We start from the raw sequence: 18,932 nt of genomic DNA on the forward strand, positions 1-18,932 counted from the left end.
TTCCTGATGCACCAAGGTAATCACTGCTGGCAATCTTGCATGGGTGACCTCTAATGTAATCATGCCTGATGTTGCAATTAGTACATCACTAATATTAGTAGCACAGTGCTATTTTCATTGAACACAAGTAGCTCGTATTACACAAAATCTCGGAGACCCCTTTACTACATGGCTTTAGTTCCACGTTGTGTGTGTTATAGTGCCTGAAGGTCTTTTACTTGTTCTTAATGGGTGGGTAGATGTTTATGTATATGAATATGTATAAGATGTTCTTTTGGAGGGTAAGTGCTTTTTGGGGGTTACAGAATAGCAGACTATAAACATCATATTTGAAATGTGTTGGATGGGCGTAGTACGTTCTATTGTGTGATTATGCTGTGTTTCTTGGTGTCATGCCCTATTCAGAGCATTGATATAGCTGACAATTTAGCATATTTGTGCTGTGTTGAATATATGTATAACATGTCTATCTGCCCTGGGACAGCAACAAAAAACCATATACCTGTCAAAAGACCACAATAGCTAAACCCAACCATATGCACATAAAGCAGCATCTAAGCTATACAACAGTAAAATGTTAATGCCAACAGCACAGACACTTCGGAGCAGGGAGTTGACAACAGTTCACTATTGTGGAATAAAATAAACAGCAAAATCCTACAGTACAAGCAAATGCATGAAAAGTAACTTACAGAGATAATTTGCAAAATTGGTTACATCATATTCACTCCATTATTCAACATTAAACAATACAGTAAACAGACCAATCCTTAGAAGAAGCTATTTGTGGAATGCAAGTTCACCACCAAGGAGAGCACTTGGCACTATCGAGAACTAACAAAAGTTTATTTTTATCCAAATTAAAGTTTCTCATTTTATCGACCTTTGAAGCAGTGTTGCAATAAAGGGGGGGGATCAGGCAACTATCATTGAGCCAGAACAGGGAAATGTGTGGCCCCAATGATAGAGTGAATTTGTTCCAGTGTAATTTGCCAACACCGGGTCTCAATTCAAAAGACCCTGCATACGGTCTGCTCTCTGTGCGAAGCACCAATGTGCGGGCAGCATGGGGATGTTCCGATTTTAAATTCCAGCTGTGCCTAAAACACAGGCTGAATTTAAAGGGCCCTCAGCCCTCTTTTTTGTTGTCTGGGTAAACTCCTGCCTGGGAGCTATCTGGAGCCTAACACCTAGATGCCAAATGCAGCAAATCCATAATTATTCGAAAAAAGCTGCAGCATCACATATTTCCAGTGACCCTGTATGTAAGAGATGCATGAACTGTAAAATGTCAGATGTATTATTAAGTACGAGTATTCACATCATTAACAATTTAAACAACTTACTTTTTTTTGTATAAATTCTTTCGTAATGCTATTCATCCCAATTTCGCAATGTTAATAAGGAAAACTATGCATACATCGATGAAAATGAAATATTGTCTCTATTAACAGAGTGGTCTGTTGTGAACTCTACATATTTGCAAGTTGAGGCTGGGGTAGTTAATTAAGTAGGCTCTAAGACCCACGTCTGTGGATAGCTGATTGATAGGTCACAGGTGGGAGGGTGAATAGCTGCCAGGTAAACACAGACAGGACCCTCTTTATAAATCCCACAGATAGGTGCAGCGACATTACAATGATGGGACATTGCCCAAATAAAACACACATGGCCGGAGGGGGTACGCACGCTCCTAAAAACACCATAAAGTCAGGTGATACATGTGTTAGGAGCACATAGCCAATCAGGACCTAGCTTGCATAATGATCACGCGCTCCCCATGCCGGACATCTGGACATGTTCACCGCTGGCAACACTGTGTCCACGCAAGGTCGAGACCAACCTGCAGTAACCCTTGACCATTAATTTAGGACTCTAAAGGCAGCAACCAACATTCCTCACCAAATAAGGTACACCGGAAGCTTTTAAATACCTATCGTATTTTGTATATAAGGAATACACCAATCAAATGTAAATTGAGACAGTACTCAGACCTCGTGGCTGTAACTGTTCTCCTGGCCAAAATGTTTAATTAAAGAAACTGATCCTGTGTTGCCAAACTCCTCTTATCTTCTGTTTTTTCAAGGAATTCTGACCCGAGCAACAGTGTGACCGATCACTTTACACCACACGCCCACATTATACATTGAAAATAAATCATACAAGGGTGCAAATCAACATACAGGTTTTTAAATAAGAGTTTCAAGGTATAGGAGTCACGCATCATCTTTACTGGTAGGGACTACATTTTAAGAACTCATGGCCTGGAGAAACACAAAGTCTGGATTTAAAACCTAACAGAGCTTGGAGTTGTCTGTACTAATAAGACTATTACCATGCAAGGAAATTCATTTTAGCAGCATTAAAGGATTGAGAAACAAATAAGGTTCTAAACCCATACGTTGCAGTTTGCATGCACGTCTTTGATGCCAGTTTGTAGCTTGCTGTACTATATGAGGAGGATTGCAGTATATGAACTGCAAGTAACAAAAGGATCTCTGTGACAAAAGCACTAACACACTTACCTATTAACATGAAATAAAAAACTAATCTGCAGGTTACACAATGGGGCTGATAATGATGGCTGTCGGACGAACGTCCGACCGCTATCATTGCGAGAACGGCACTGGCTGACAGGTAACTGGTAGTCATGCCTGCTAAATTATGATCAGACAGCCGTGGAGGTGGTCGGAAACATGCTTCTTTGCATTGAGGCTTGTGCTACGGCTCGGAAAAGGGCAGCAGCAAAAGCACCATTGCCAAAAGACATGTTTGTAAACATCCCTGCACACTCTGGCAGGCACCATGCTGTGCCTCCACACGTGTAGGGATTCGTAGGGGGTGCGCCACAGGTGCCCCTCAGAGCCCATAGCATAGGGCCACGGTGGACAGGGGCCCTGTTAAGAGCACCAAAAAAGCCTTTCCACCTCGAAAGTACCACTGTGAAATAGCTGGCAGAAAGGTGAATCGTAATCCCCACGGTGGTGCCTGAGAAGGTACTGCCTCCATTGTGGGGAATGCGATCCGATCGACTGCCCGACAGGCTCCTTGAGCCTGTTGGAAGCTATTGGTCGGTTCCTGGGGGAATACGGTCCAACCAACCGCATCGTATGCAAGGGTCTGACCGCGGTTATAGATGTAGGTGGGACCGACGACACCTTGGTGTCGGTCCCACCGACATCCTAATCAGCTCCACAATGCTTTGCCAGAGACACATTAACACTTTATGCTACTCTATGATTTAAAACTGATTAGACAAAACACAGATCTTGCCAGAAACTGCACTAAACACCAGCATTATCCAATCTTTATTAATATTCCCTGAGATTTACAGGGCACACAAAGCTCTCTGCAGCAGATATCTTAACCGCTTAAGATATTTTCAAATTCAGCCTTTAAAACCAATTAAGCCAGAACAGATGTACTATTATGTTTCTCCTTGTTGCCAATTTCTTTGTGGCAAAAGTTTACGGGGAAAAAAAAGTACCACTGTGAAATAGCTGGCAGAAAGGTGAATCGTAATCCCCACGGTGGTGCCTGAGAAGGTACTGCCTCCATTGTGGGGAATGCGATCCGATCGACTGCCCGACAGGCTCCTTGAGCCTGTTGGAAGCTATTGGTCGGTTCCTGGGGGAATACGGTCCAACCAACCGCATCGTATGCAAGGGTCTGACCGCGGTTATAGATGTAGGTGGGACCGACGACACCTTGGTGTCGGTCCCACCGACATCCTAATCAGCTCCACAATGCTTTGCCAGAGACACATTAACACTTTATGCTACTCTATGATTTAAAACTGATTAGACAAAACACAGATCTTGCCAGAAACTGCACTAAACACCAGCATTATCCAATCTTTATTAATATTCCCTGAGATTTACAGGGCACACAAAGCTCTCTGCAGCAGATATCTTAACCGCTTAAGATATTTTCAAATTCAGCCTTTAAAACCAATTAAGCCAGAACAGATGTACTATTATGTTTCTCCTTGTTGCCAATTTCTTTGTGGCAAAAGTTTACGGGGAAAAAAAAGTAAACTTTGACTGTCAGTCTGCATATGAGGACTTCGTCCATAGTGACTCCACCCCCTTTTGTTGCCACACCGGGTTGGTGGTAGCAGCCCGGCGCCATTTAATGAGAGACTCTGCATCACGGCAGACCTGACTACAATTGCTCTTACAAATTTTAACTTGTATTATTTTGCCATATTGTGTTTTAAATAGTTACTGTGTGCAAAGCGGTGACTGCAACAGCTACTTGCATGTGGAATCGCTGGCGAGTGCTTTTGTATTTGTATGCGTGCAGGGCGGCTGATTACTAGTGCCACTCGCACTCTCACCTTAATAGCGGCCCCTCTGCCTTGTTCCATCGCGGCTTCTGCCGATTGTGTGGAGGGCGGCTCACCTACCGCGGCTCCTAGTGCCGGTCTGGTGGTGGGAACGGGCGCCATATTGGGAGGAGTCAGAGAGCGCAGGGACCTGTGGCAGCGGTCCAGTCGCTCGAGGCTCCCTCACATAAAACGTAATGTGCTGGAGGGAGCGCAGCGGACGAGCGCAGCGGGCGCGACGGAGGCGCGCCGGAGTCGCGCTAGAGTCAAGCTCGTCTGCGCTCGTCCACGAGCGTCCGGGGCTAGGGGCCAAGGACTATGTTTGTCCCTTAGTGTATACATCTGCTGACTTACTAGCGTTACGACCTACCATCATGATGTGCCCCCCCGTACCCCTCAACACGACGAAACGGACATCTCGCCTAGGCATCATTAATCCTATTAATCTAGCTACGGACCTTGCCTCTAATTATGCGGTTTTGGAAAGTACGCCAGGTACCACCTGTAATTTTAATTGTGTCTATTTAAACACCCGTTCTATGACCAAACATCAGACAGATATCTTTTTGTTGCTATCTGATACCAAACAGGACTTACTCCTGTTGTCTGAGACATGGCTCACACCGGATTCATTACCGGACATCTTAGCTGCCTTGCCTGCTGATTATTATATCATTTCTGTGATACGACCAGCAGGTAAAACTGGGGGCGGGGTGGCCATTATTGCCAATAAGAAACATCAACTTAGACAACTCCCCTCCTTAGACATACCTAATGTGGAGAATATTGTTGCCAAATTGGATACTGTCAACGGGACACTTGTGGTGGTTTTATTATACCGCCCACCCCAAACTATGGCTATGTTTCCTGCCATTTTTGCGGAGCAACTGGCTATGCTAGCCACCAATAACTCTAAATTACTCCTGATCGGGGATTTAAATCTCTGGTTTGATAACATACTATTAGATCCCCAAGCAGCCGAGACGAAGGACCTTTTGAGTGATCTGAATCTAACACAATATATAGATACTCAAACTCATCAAAAGGGCCACAGTCTCGATCAACTATGGTCACTGAATTTACCTATTGATTTTATTGATATTAAACCTTGTAGCTGGTCTGATCATTTTACCATTAGTTTCTCATTTTGTGTTGTGAAAGCACCTCAATTCAAGCTGCAGGCTACCAGTTTGACTCGGAAATGGTCCTCGATGGACATGTCAGCTTTTTTAAATTTGTTAAAGTCTACTCTGCCAGAGGAGAGCTCAGATGTGGAGATAGCCGATTGTAGGCTTCAAGAATGGCTAATCTCGGCCATTAACGTCTGTGTCCCCCTCACCCGCTTTGATAACTCACGCGGCGCGGACGCACACAAGTGGTTCACGCCGGAGTTGAGGAAATTAAAACTTGAAGTGAGGCAGCAAGAGAGAACATGGCGTATTAATTACTGTCCTCAAGCAAAGATTGCATACTGTTTAATTCGTAAAGCCTACCAAAAGACGTTGCACACTCACAAAACTGCTTATTTCTCTTCTAAAATACTTAATGCGACTAATAAGTCGAAAGAAATTTTCAAGATTGTGACTGAGTTGTGCAATGATGAGAGAACTTCCCCCCCGGTTGTCCCCTCACAATTGCTCTGCAACTCGCTGAATGACTTTTTTAATGATAAGATAGTGTTGATTAAGGATACTCTATCCAAGCTTCCAGTTTGTGCCCCGATAGACGATACCTTTTTAAACCCCCTTACATTGCATTCCTTCCCCTTAATCAATGACCAAATCCTTCAAGATTTGCTCATTAGAGTTAAATCAGGATCTCCTCAGGATGTCTGCCCCCCCCCCCCAAGTAATGAGAGAAATTGGTCGGGCATTCCCAAATAGCCTGATTCCTCTGCTCAATAATTCCCTCATGTCAGGGAAAGTTCCTAATAGTTTTAAACAGGCTTTATTGATCCCTTTAAAAAAAGAAACCTGGCATCGACTCTTTAGACCTTTCAAATTACAGACCAATATCGCTACTGCCTTACTTGTCCAAAATTTTGGAGGCTCATGTAACCAATAGCCTATCAAGTTTTGTGGAAGCCTCTGGCTATTTACAACCTAACCAGGCAGGTTTCCGGCCTGGTCATTCTACTGAGGCAGTGATATTGGCAGTTCAGAATACCTTAAGGTCTAATGCCGACGGGGACTTGCACCAGGCCTTGGTGTTATTGGATCTGTCTGCCGCGTTCGACACTGTTGACTATACCATCTTGGTCAACCGTGTCGAACAGGCCGGTCTTCGAGACTCGGCCTTGGCCTGGCTCAAGTCCTTCATTTCAGAACGTACCCAGTCGGTTCGACTAGGTTCCTTTACAGCCCCTAAAAACATCTCCTTTTGTGGGGTTCCTCAAGGATCTTCCTTGTCCCCTCTATTATTTAATTTGTATATGCGGCCTCTTTTGTTTTCCCTACGAGAGTTTAAGGTTGATGTATATAATTATGCAGACGACCTGCAGTTGGTTTTTGTGCTAAATTCACCCAATGCGGCCGAGGACTTTCGAGCAACTATGTCTTTTATCCAAAGGTGGATGTCTTTAAACCACCTTAAGTTAAACCCGGGAAAAACGGAGCTCATTCTGCCTGGGAAGAGTGAGATCAGTTGGAGTCCTTGTTTTTGGCCGTCGGACATGGGCTTGTCCCCAAAAAAATCCCGAACAGTAAAAAGTTTGGGAGTGACTCTCAGTGAGGATCTTACCTTGGAAAGTCAAGTCGGAACGGTGGTCTCCTCGGGTTTTTTTCAACTGAGGAAGATTAAGAAAATAGCACACCTCCTTACCGGGTTGGCCTTAATTCAGGCAGTTAGTGCTCTAGTCCTGTCTCACATCGACTTCTCAAATGGCCTTTATTTGGGGGCGCCTATTGGCCAACTCAAAAGATTGCAATACTTGCAAAATCAAGCTGCGAGACTTATTTGCAAAGTCCCGAAGTGGGAATCGATTAGACACGGACTAGAGACTTTGCACTGGCTGCCTGTGGAACAGAGAGCTACATTCAAGGTGGGCTGCATTGTGTTCAAGGCTTTGGAGGGTAAGGGTCCTATGTTCCTTAGACAATTGCTGAGCAAATATAAACCCTTACGCAGCTTGAGATCAGCCCACAAAGACCTACTTGAGGTCCCTCGTTTCAAAAAGAAACGACAGGGAGGCAGCAGTTTTCAATTTTTAGCTGCTTCATTGTGGAACTCCCTCCCTCTGACTCTGCGACACAGTAGGGACCTCCTTGCCTTCAGGAAGGCATTTAAAACTTTTCTTTTTTCTCAGGCCTATTGTAAATAGTGATTATATGTCTTTTATGTACTGTTATGTTTGATTCTCTCACCAGCGCCAAGAAGCCCTCGGGCGTATGTGCGCTTAACAAATAATAAATAACATAACATAACATAACATAACACCTTAACCCCCAATATATGGATTACTGAAGTAAAGTGTTGCCAATTCCAGCACTGCTCTGAAGGGTTAAAGACTGAGTGGACCAGCTGATATTAAAACATATGACCATGGAGTCAAACACAGACCAATGAAGTGGATTGTTCAACGGCTGCTCAGACCGGTTGTGTTCGATACCACTTACCAAACACAACAACCGAAAACTCAAATACAAATATAAACGACAGATACGTGCTATACAAGTGTTCGTAATTTTTGAAGGATATGACTAGAAAACAATGCATTCGATCTTGGTTACGGTCACTAATAGATGTGTTCAAGTCAGTTGAAACCACCAACGCACAGTGATACTTAAGCGGCAGGAATATATGCCAATCGATTAATCAATCCATCATACAATAATTTCCGTTTATTCGGGCCTGGCTTAGTTCACATGTGGATAGACCGATCTGGAGGACACTGTATTTCTATCTGAGGTAGTATTTTTAGGTCTCGCCTGTCGATGCGCATGCGCATCGAGCAAGGCGAGAGTATTGGGACTTATCCGCTCTTTATCCACACTGCAAGGAATCGTGGCGATTCCTTGCAGTGCACGAGAAATTTAAGCTCAATGCGCATGCGCATTGAGCTTAAATGCGCGTGCACATGCCCCCAGCCGCCTGCCTTGCCTACTCTCTCTCACAGCCTCCCCCAGCTCCGCCCCCTCACTACTTGATTGCACGGCCGCTAGGCCGTGCCTCCCCTACTCTCCTCCCCCCTCCTCCTCTCCTCCCCTGCCTGCCTGCCGCTAGGCCGTGCCTCCCCTACTCTCCTCCCCCCTCCTCCTCTCCTCCCCTGCCTGCCTGCCGCTAGGCCGTGCCTCCCCTACTCTCCTCCCCCCTCCTCCTCTCCTCCCCTGCCTGCCTGCCGTGTCGCATTTCTCCTCCCCCCTCCCCTCTCCTCCGTCCGTCCGTCTTGTTATTTCATGACAACAGGAAGGGGGTCACTCACCCTTCCACATTGCACCAAAGTTCCTGGGGTTCGTCCCGAGGGATTCGTCTATCGCTCTTTCACTGTTATGTAGGTTAGCGGTGTAAGAAAACTCCATGAGTGAGTGTTTACGTCAGATTTAGTTAAAATATTCTTTCAGACAGCGTCCCGTGCCAGGGTCGAAACAGGCATTTATTTAAGCGCCAGTATGCAGGCAAGTGTTTTGCAGTGGTCTCCCTCATGTACTGCTCTTCCCCCTCCGTCATGCTCTGTGTTGCTCTCCCGCATGTACTTCTCGTCCCCCTCCACCATGCTCGGTGTTGCTCTCCCGCATGTACTTCTCTTCCCCCTCTGCCATGCGACATGTTGCTCACCCATGTGCTTCTCCCTCACCGGCCTCAGTGATGCGCTGCTTGACCTGGGCTTTGCCTGCTCCCGTTCCTCACCTGCCTCAGTAATGCGCTGCCTGACATGTGCTTCACCCTTATCTGCCTCAGTAATGCGCTGCTGGAACTCCTGTGCCTCACCTCCTCCAGGTTGCTTTCTTGCCAGTAGTATTCCTTGCCTGCTTCATGTTTCGCTCGTCAGTTTGCTTTATTCCACCCCTCACTGCTCGGTCACCCGTTTGCTTTACAACACCCCCCAGCCCTGCTATGTTGCTTCTGTCCCAGTGGTCTCTCCTGCCAAACCAGTGTTACATTCCCTCACCCACTTAAAAAAATTCACACTTCAACCAATTCAATTCCAATCAGCTCCGCCCCCTCCCCTTCCCGCCGTGTCGCATTTCTCCTCCCCCCTCCCCTCTCTTCCCTCCGTCTTCAGTAGAAATCGTGGCTGTAGAATCAAATAAGCTTTATTGCAAAAAGACTTCCCGTGTCCAAACAATGTTACAATCACTTGAGGTATTGAGGCGGGGATTTGCAAATTGATGCTAACAGCCGAAGAGTCAGTCTTGAAGGATCTGACTGGTACAGGTATTCAGTCTGCACGGCACCCCACCCCCGCATTGTCCAAAGTTGCCAAGTTTTCAGTCTTAAGTGTGACATTTGCACGTTTTCAGTGTGCTCCTGTGTGATATTTCATTGCCTTATAGTCTGTGTCACTTTCTAATGGCGAGTAAAGCGGTTATGTCCGTGTAGAGAAACGTTGCACAGTTATGGTATAGAAATAGTCTTGAAACAATTGCAAACTCTTTAAACGCTTATGCTGTAACACAAATTACTTTCCTTTACGGACATGATCGCCATGAAACAATAGTGGTGTTATTTATAATAATATAGATGTATTTTATTGGTATATCTCCAGTTTGTTTAAACTGTGTGTTATTTTCATAAGCTACATCAGTTCTATTCAGTGATGAAAAATTATCATTCTCAGTATTCATCTGGACATGAAATGCAGCTGTGCAAACTTAAAATAACTCTGTGGGGGTGTGTTCTTGGAGGGGAAGGGGCTCATGCTAAGTATTGCCTGAGAGGCACTTATGCACACATCAAGCCTCTTTACATTCACCCCCAAAATCTTGCTAAACCCTACGATCGTCAGGTTTTTAGGTCTCGCCTCAACCCCTCACCCTCAACCCCTCACTCACCCTCACTCATCCTCACTCACCCTCAACCCCTCACCCACCCTCACCTCCTCACCCTCACTCACTCACCCTCAACCCCTCACTCACCCTCACTCTCACTCACCCTCACTCAGCCTCAACTACTCCCCCTCACCCTCACTCACCCTCACTCACCCTCACCCTCAACACCTCACTCACCCTCACCCTCACTCACCTTCAACACCTCACCCTCAACCCCTCACTCACCCTCACTCACCCTCACTCACCCTCACTCACCCTCACTCTCACCCTCACTCACCCTCACTCACCCTCACTCTCACCCTCACTCTCACCCTCACTCAGCCTCAACTACTCCCCCTCACCCTCACTCACCCTCAACACCTCACCCTAACTCACCCTCACCCTCACTCACCCTCAACACCTCACTCGCCCTCACCCTCACTCACCCTCAACACCTCACCCTCAACGCCTCACCCTCACTCACCCTCACCCTCACTCACCCTCACTCTCACTCACCCTCACTCTCACTCACCCTCACTCTCACTCACCCTCACCCTCACTCACCCTCACTCACCCTCACCCTCACTCACCTTCACCCTCACTCACCTTCACCCTCACTCACCCTCAACCCCTCACCCTCACTCACCCCACTCACCCTCAACCCCTCACCCTCAACCCCTCACCCTCAACACCTCACCCTCAACACCTCACCCTCAACACCTCACCCACACTCACCCCCACTCACCCTCACTCACCCTCACTCACCCTCACTCACACTCACCCACCCTCACTAACACTCACCCTCACTCACCCTCAACCCCTCACCCTCAACCCCTCACCCACCCTCAACCCCTCACCCTCACTCACCCTCAACCCCTCACCCTCAACCCCTCACTCACCCTCACTCACCCTCACCCTCAACCCCTCAGCCTCACCCTCACCCACCCTCAACCCCTCACCCTCACTCACCCTCAACCTCATGCTAAAGATTTACAAAAAAACCCATTAACAAAACACTAACTCTAATGCTGCGAGACCTATTGCATTTCTAATGCTTGTTTTCCTTTCCTTGGTGCTTTGATCCAGCCGGTGTGCACCATCCCCAGCGTTATACGCTCCCAGGTTCCAATATTATCATGCCGTCGGTGAGCCCCTCACGCCCTCGCTTTTTGTCAACTGGTGCGCCTCTAAGGCTCCTCTCTCGTTCCGTGCGTTCAATGAGCTCTTTCATCGCTGCTCTGCGCTGTGCACGTCCTCAGATGAGCAATATCCCTCATTCACAGTCCTGTCCCGCCTGTCTCCTACACTAGTCCATCGCACACTTGCTGTCCTTTGCATTTCCCCCTTTGCTCGTACACAGCTGTCTCCTGTACAATAAACTCATCCTCGTGCTCCTCACCTGGTGAAGACGAAGTACATGAGGCTGATTGTGGTGCATGTCAGCAGGGTGATAGTGTGAGGCTTGTAGAAAAAGTCTATGGTGATGTCCTCCACCTGCTGTTCGTTGATCATCCTGAAGTGCAGCTTGTAGTTAGCATCGCCTTTACTCAGCGTCCGGGCTCTCATGCAGGACGCCATCTCCACCCGCTCCCGGCCTGCCCCTGGCACGGGGGGAGTAGGGGGTGGAGGCAGAACACACCACTAGTGTAACGCAAAAGGGGTGTACGGGTACCTCACACTATCCGCACGGTGACTGGCGGCTGGCAAAGACCAGCTCGGAGAGAGCAAGAAGAGAAAATGTCAGTAAATAAGTATGACTGCGTTCTGGGGTGGTCGCTAAGAGGCTGCTAGAATTGGACAAAGTAACGACTTTGTCATTATCCCCTGCAGTGCAATATGGCTTCTCCCAAAGAAGGTGATTCCCTGTTACTGTGGTATCCAACTTAACAGTACAGCACAATCAATGAGTACGGTGAAATAAAAAAAGGACTTTTAAAATCGTAATTTCTTTTGAAGCGTAAATATATCGGCCATCTTCGAAAAAAGAAACGCCGTGTCCTACTTAGTGGGACGAAATCAAAATATTACGAATAGTGTCATTCAAATGAATATTGGTCGAACAAATACAGACTTGAATTACTTGCTACAATGTCGTTTTCAAGGCTAACATTAAAAATGCGTAATGGTAATTTTGTCTTTACGTTTGGTTTAAACTATTTTCTGATCTTCTAAAAGACTTATAAATACGCCATGTACCGCGTTATTTGTACTTTCAATAGTGTCAAGAAGTTGTGATTATTATTATTATTTTGACTGCCGCATACCTAAAGTCCCATTTCTGTTTCTGAGCGGCGCGTGCGAGGACGGCAAGAAAGGATAACATCTCTAGCTCTTTACCTAGGTCTTTAGTGCTTCAGCCATGTTGAAACAGGTATGTAGCCCACCGTCCGAACATATTTTGGGAAATGTGTACCAGAATAAAGCCTTAGATACATTTAAAAATACGCTTAACGGATTCCAAAACACTTTTCATAAAACAATTCTAAAGTACTTGAATACATAGAATTCCCTATAATAAGTGTATATGTTTCATGCCTTTTTAGTAGTTCACAAATATATTTGAAAAAATGAGGTCACATAAGTAAGACTTTTGCTATTTTGTATCCATCACCGAAAGGCACATACAAATTAACAAGTATCTGTCAAAGATGGCTGCCCCCTAATCAGCACCTCTCATGTAGCCGTCACGTTTCCTTTCATTGCATGGCGACGCTGTTCGAAAAGTGTCTGACAGCTCAGTGTTGCAGCCGGGTACCCCCAAGTTGCACCGTTCACCTCTGGCCCAGGAATAGCGTAAATCCCTTCCCATCTACTCCGGGCTGCAGGATGGAACACGCCGTTCTGTGCCGTTGTAAAGGTTATTAATGGGGATGGTGGAGGCATAAAAGGTGAGTGCCGAGACTCCAGTGTCATCATGTCATTAAATTGTTAGATGTGCTAGAACTTAACAGCTGTATGGCGTAGTGGTCAGTCACAGATTATCCTTTTTATTAAATATTCATTGCATTTCATAAGGCTCCAGTGTTTCTAGCATTTAACATCATGCCGAAGCAAGTGGGCCACGTTTTCGTGAGCTCCAGGTGTTTGATCGACAGCAGTTCGTACGATCCGCATCTATCTCGTATGTTAGGCTCCCATTTGTTATTTTTTTCAGTAGCATAGTTTTACTTAAATCGCGAACCAGATGACCATTTGAAATATATTCGTGTGAGCAGTTACTACACAGGTGTCTAGGCTGTCGGAACTCTTTAATGCAGTATCAACAAAAACACAAATAGAGGGTATTGCTTATTAGCAGTTTTGTTTAGCCCAGGCAAGTAAGTCCAGGGCTCGAGTCGGGGTACCACGCGGGTGGATGGCGTCCCCCCACTTATTTTACAGGGTGGACGCCGTCCCCCTGCCAAACAGCAGGACTTCACCTTTTTGGTCTCTCTGGGACGAGATCAGACCACCTTTTGTGACGTCACTTCCTGTTGTGACATCATTTCCTGTGACAGCGTCCCCCACTTCTTTTTTTAGGACTTGTGCCCTGAGTAAGTCCCAAAGGGTGGCAGAATGAATCACAAAAGAGCAGCGTCATACAAGACAGTTTCGATGGATTGGCCCTCCAAGTGACATTCTCACCCAGCATGCTGGTGATAGGTCCGATTGGTTTGCAAACCCGCAAGAAGAGTAGATCTCCAATTTTAAAGAAAGAAGGCTAGCAAAGCAAGCTATTTTCTTACTTCATGCTGGATACATAAAACTGCTCCTGCAAGTCTAGTTTTCAGAATGTTCATGAAATGGGACCTAAACTTGGTAACACAGTAATGCAGCAGCGGTGCGTCCATTGGGGTGTGGGGGCGTAGCCCCACTAAGCCTGGTGGATGCACCTGCGGCTGCAGCAGAGAGAGTCTAGACAGTAGAGCAAAGCACTTGACTTAAATAAAATACAGCGGCGCTTAATCGACTCGAGTGTTCCGACCGGGACATACCCGATCAAATAGGGAGTGCGCAGGGGGTGGGGCTGGCCTGGGTTACAACAACAACAACATCAATGTGATGTGATGTCACACAGTCTGACTCGACTGCGCATGAGTAAATCAGGAGGAAACTTGCCCGCGCATGCGCTTTAGCCTAAATTAGCCCATCAACTTCGTCAAGTTGACTGAGAGGGAGGGGGGGTGTCTTTGTCTGGGCCCCGTCCTTTAGGAAGGCGCCAGGGCGAGTAGACTGCGTGACCCCCTAGCCAATCCTGGCGCTTATGTAGCGCCAGGATTGGCTGGTCCACTGCGCCGAAATACAGGCAATCCATTATTGGATGCCGGCACGTGGGTGGGTGGACTGATTGGCCATGATTCCGATTCGGGGACGTGCGGTGCGCGCCCTGACGTTTCCTACTTGCGCGGCTGTACTTAAGTTTCTGTCTACTCTCCTCGTGCGTGCAGGGCCAGGCAGCAGCCAGCAGACTGTCACTGACTCGCGTCTTCACCGGACTTGGACTCACTCTCTACTAACTCGTCTAGTAAGTCTTAGTCTCGTGGTTAACTTATTATTGTCCGTCTGTCACTGAAATGCCATGAAGAGCAGTTTCGAAGCACCTGAGCGGGGTCTTGTGAGATGACCCTCCCCCCGTGGGAGCTCACGTGCCTCTGACAGCTCTGGGTCACAGACAGGTTATTACCCTTGACCGCCAGCTCCCAGGCCAGTCTTAAACGAGCGCAGTGCCACGCTGCATATGTATGTTATTACACATATGAGTACAGTACTTCCGGCCTCCCTATACTTGAACAGTGCCCCCATCCGAGCTCATCACCTCTCCCGTTGTCCAGTGCCCTGGGGGCCTCGGTAAACCTACACAGTGCCCCCCAGGCCTCCTTAGATCGGATACATTGCATGACATTTACTCCCGTTTCAGGGAGCAGCGTGTAGCGCTGCACACAAGTTCACAACCCAAGGCCGAGATTCATTGTAGGGGCAGCGTCATGCCCCTTCCCGATCCGTACAGCCGATCCTTACAGTACATGCATAGCACTCCATATGTCCCCCCCCCCCCCCCCAAAGTCTCCCGAGGAGCCTCCTTTCCAAAGAATGTGAGCGGCTGTGTAGCGCTGCACACAACCCAAGGCCGAGCTTCATTGTAGGGGCAGCGTCATGCTCATGCCCCTTCCCGACCCGTACAGCCGATCCTTACAGTACGTGCAGAGCACTCCATACATATGTCCCCCCAAGAGAGACAACAAGAGGCAAGGGGTAATGAGTAACTGGGTTTTTAGGAACCGGTACCGAACCTACAGAACCGGTAACCCAGCGGTGCCAGGGGATCAACACACCAGAGACCTCTGGTTCTCCTGAGTCAGACCTACAGAAACTTCAGAGTCTTCCAGGTGAAGTCAAAGATTCGTTTATTGGCTGCAACCAAGGTGACAGGGTCCTAGAAGTACGATACAAGTATATTCAGGAGACTGCACACTTTCACAAAGTCAGGCTTCTCTTCTTATACCTAATATTCAGCCTTGAGCAAAACATTCCTTGGATTCGTGGTATTTCATTTATGGTTACTGATTACAAAAAGAAAAGCAGAGTCATGATGACATGTACATATTTCACGTCGTGCTGCTCACAACAAATCATCCGGCAAGGCCCAACATTTCATCAGATATCGCTGGACCCCTAATAAAAATGGTCACCTCCCCATCATAAAACAAGTGAGGAAAAGGAGTGGAGAAAGATGTGCGCGAGATATGGCAGGTGTGCGCGCTGAAATGGCTTTATGGCTGGTTGAGCCTAGATGCTATCTTGCTCGGCCACTGGGAGGGAACTGACCTAACGAGTTCGGCCTGGGGCAATGGTTCTAACTTGTACTGGGGTCAGGAAGAAGTCGATTAAGGAGTATGTGTCCTTGTGGAATCAAATTCGACTGAATTAAGGCCTATGTAAAGGGCAACATGCAGCTAAGGGTTTAGAAGGTAAATGACGATTTCGAGGTGAAATCGTCACTCGAATATGCCGAAAATACATGTACTTGATGTACTCGTCATTCTCGGTCTTTTGATACCAAATTCGTCCTATTTCGACGAAGTTTTTATTCTCGAGTCCAGTACTATAGTATGAATCCAGATTTTTCAGAACCACAGACCCTCCTTTTGCCCTTACATAGGCAATTCATCTATCCTCATGTTAATCTGAGTCCAGATCTATATTCCTAAAGTCATTGAGATGTTGCTGCAACATCATTCTAGTGCTGAGCTCATGTCTTGACACAGGCTTCCTTACACATGATGTAACACAGAGGCCACATATTGCAGGAGCACACTGTATGCATAGACAGAACAGGAAAAGAATGGCTAAGACCATCCCAATGACCATCAGAATTCTCCATCCCCAGGCAGATATCAGTCCCCAGAACCATCCCATTAATGACCAATCTCCTTTATCCACATGAATAGATTCGGAAATTTTATGTAGTTTGGAGATGGCCCCGTATACTGTTGGAGCATTATCTGGAATAAAAATGCAACAACTGGACTGGATCAATTTGCATACTCCACCTCGGTCCGCAAGTATTACATCCAAAGCGACCCGGTTCTGAAGGGTCATCAGTCGATCCGACTGGAGCTCAGCAGTCAGGTTACTAAGGGCACCAGCAGTTTCAATCACGGTGGATTCAACTACCCTTGTCAATTGCCTTATGTTTCTGCTGTTAGCCATGGCTCCCCAGAACGGCAGAACACCCATTGCAAAGTCACCAAATTCTTGACCTGCAGTGTCTTCTTTACTCAAAACACCTCGAACTACCCTTGTCCGATGGTAATCTGCCGCTGCTGTGTAGGTGGGAGGTAACAGGAATGAAACAAAACATGAGCCCGAGAAGTCAGGGGGCAACCATGTATAGGCTCTATCATGGCAGATGAAATAAGTACCCTTAGCGGCTAAAAAGGCAGGGGAAGTCTGAGATCCAAAAACGTACGTTTCTGTACAGACACTCTTCCCTAGCTGAGCTCTGGTATTCTTACCAATGCCTTGCAGACACAGGTGACCTTGATGGGGTACGATCCAGATAGGGGATGATCTCTTGGCTTGCTGTTTCTCACTTACTGTAGTGCCATATCCGGTCACATTCCAACCTACATATGCAAGTATCTCATCATCCGGGGTATCTTCGTAAGAAGTTACTTCCTTGATCATGTCAACTATACCCTTGACTAGGGCGCTAGTCTTGAGGTTGTCTTTTACAGAACGTAGGGGTTGGATTTCTCGTGCATATATGAACATTGTCCTATATGCCCATACTGACCCATTGCGACTAAATGGCAGGACCAAATAGGGGATACCTCTATCCGTGGTGTGGGGCATGAGACCACACACCCAACAGTTGGTTGTATTCATTACAAGTTGGTGTTGGTGTAATAGCTGAACGAAGGAGTTATTAATGAACTCTAATCTCCTATTTGATTCGTGGTCAGGCAAAGGGTGGAAAGAATGAGAGGAAACAGTAGGAGGAGGTATGGGTGATGTAGTGGGCGCAAATGTCACATGAAAAGAGAATAAAACATAGCTTATCAAAAAGACCATTACGCTAAATAGCATAAAAATACACATTATTATAAAAATTCTCTTCCTCATTGTTTTCAAAAGTCTCTGCTTAAAGTTCATTTGTTTGGCAGTTCTCTCCACATCAGGAAACTCCATCCTCTCTAAGGTGCTGCCCGCGGCGGTAGGTTGTTTCTGCTAAAGGATGCTTCCGTCAGTCTAGGGTGGCTCCCTTGGACCAACTGGAACCAGCGACCTATCGTCGTCAGCTGCACCCAAAAGTCTTTAATCAACCGCGACCCTAGCAGCGGAACCCGGATGGCGGTTCAAGAAAAACAAAAATAAGCAAGTTACCTAGGTGGGAGAATCTGCACTTTCAAAAATAGGATTTGGGGAAAGAAAAACAAAACTTTTTATTAGTCCACAGGTTCTTTCTCTCGAATCATAAAATAAATCCACTTTTACTTTAGTCTGTTTTTCTTGGTCGCAAATTGTAGCGTCTTTTCCCGGGTACTGTCTGGTCCAGAAATAATAGTTCAGGTTCCACAGAGTTCAATTGTTCTGATGGCGGCGTAGTTTCTTGAAAAATTTTCCCACTCTTACAATCACGTTTAGCTTCTTTTATACGTTCATCAGTTGTGCGCTCTGAGTCAGTGCCTCCTTTTCGGACCCATTGGTCATGTGGCAGAGGGAAGGGTATCTTCTTACAATGGATCCCGTGGACCCAATTTGCCTTCCCCTCCACCCTAACGGTCGACCTTGTAGACAGGAGGACGAGGTGAGGCCCGGTCCATCTAGGCTGGTCGTTTCTTGTCCTCTGGAAATTGCGGACCAACACCCAGGAACCGGGGTCAATGGAGTGACCCGGTGTCTCAGAGACCGGAGGAAAGGTGTTGTGGACCTGTTGATATAAAACACGCAATTTAGCCGTCAATTCATACAAATAGTCAAGCAAAATGGGGTGTTGTAGCTCGCTAAACTTCGTGGGCCTAGGCACTCCCCATATGTTGGCTGGCCGACCAAATATTATTTCATAGGGGCTGAGTTTCATTCGCGAATGCACAGTCATTCTGGTGGATAGGAGTGCTAAGGGTAGAGCGTCAGGCCATTTAAGACCTGTGCTCGCT

The 18,932-nt window shown here is 46.8% G+C and overlaps 2 protein-coding genes across 2 annotated transcripts in view; one reads left to right on the forward strand and one right to left on the reverse strand.

Annotated features, from left to right (window-relative positions):
• PTDSS1 (phosphatidylserine synthase 1) overlaps nucleotides 1-12,131 on the reverse strand; it is a 360,643-nt gene extending 348,512 nt beyond the window's left edge. Inside the window, exon 1 of the mRNA XM_078686999.1 lies at nucleotides 11,693-12,131. Within this exon, the coding sequence (XP_078543125.1) occupies nucleotides 11,693-11,871 (179 nt within the window). The 5' untranslated portion in view covers nucleotides 11,872-12,131. The remainder of the gene's footprint in view (nucleotides 1-11,692) is intronic.
• An 816-nt stretch (nucleotides 12,132-12,947) lies between these two features.
• MTERF3 (mitochondrial transcription termination factor 3) overlaps nucleotides 12,948-18,932 on the forward strand; it is a 233,996-nt gene continuing 228,011 nt past the window's right edge. Inside the window, exon 1 of the mRNA XM_078687000.1 lies at nucleotides 12,948-13,181. The gene's annotated coding sequence lies outside the window, so the exon portion shown is untranslated. The remainder of the gene's footprint in view (nucleotides 13,182-18,932) is intronic.

Source organism: Lissotriton helveticus, chromosome 4_1 (assembly GCF_964261635.1).
Source record: "Lissotriton helveticus chromosome 4_1, aLisHel1.1, whole genome shotgun sequence".
Lineage (NCBI taxonomy): Eukaryota > Metazoa > Chordata > Amphibia > Caudata > Salamandridae > Lissotriton > Lissotriton helveticus.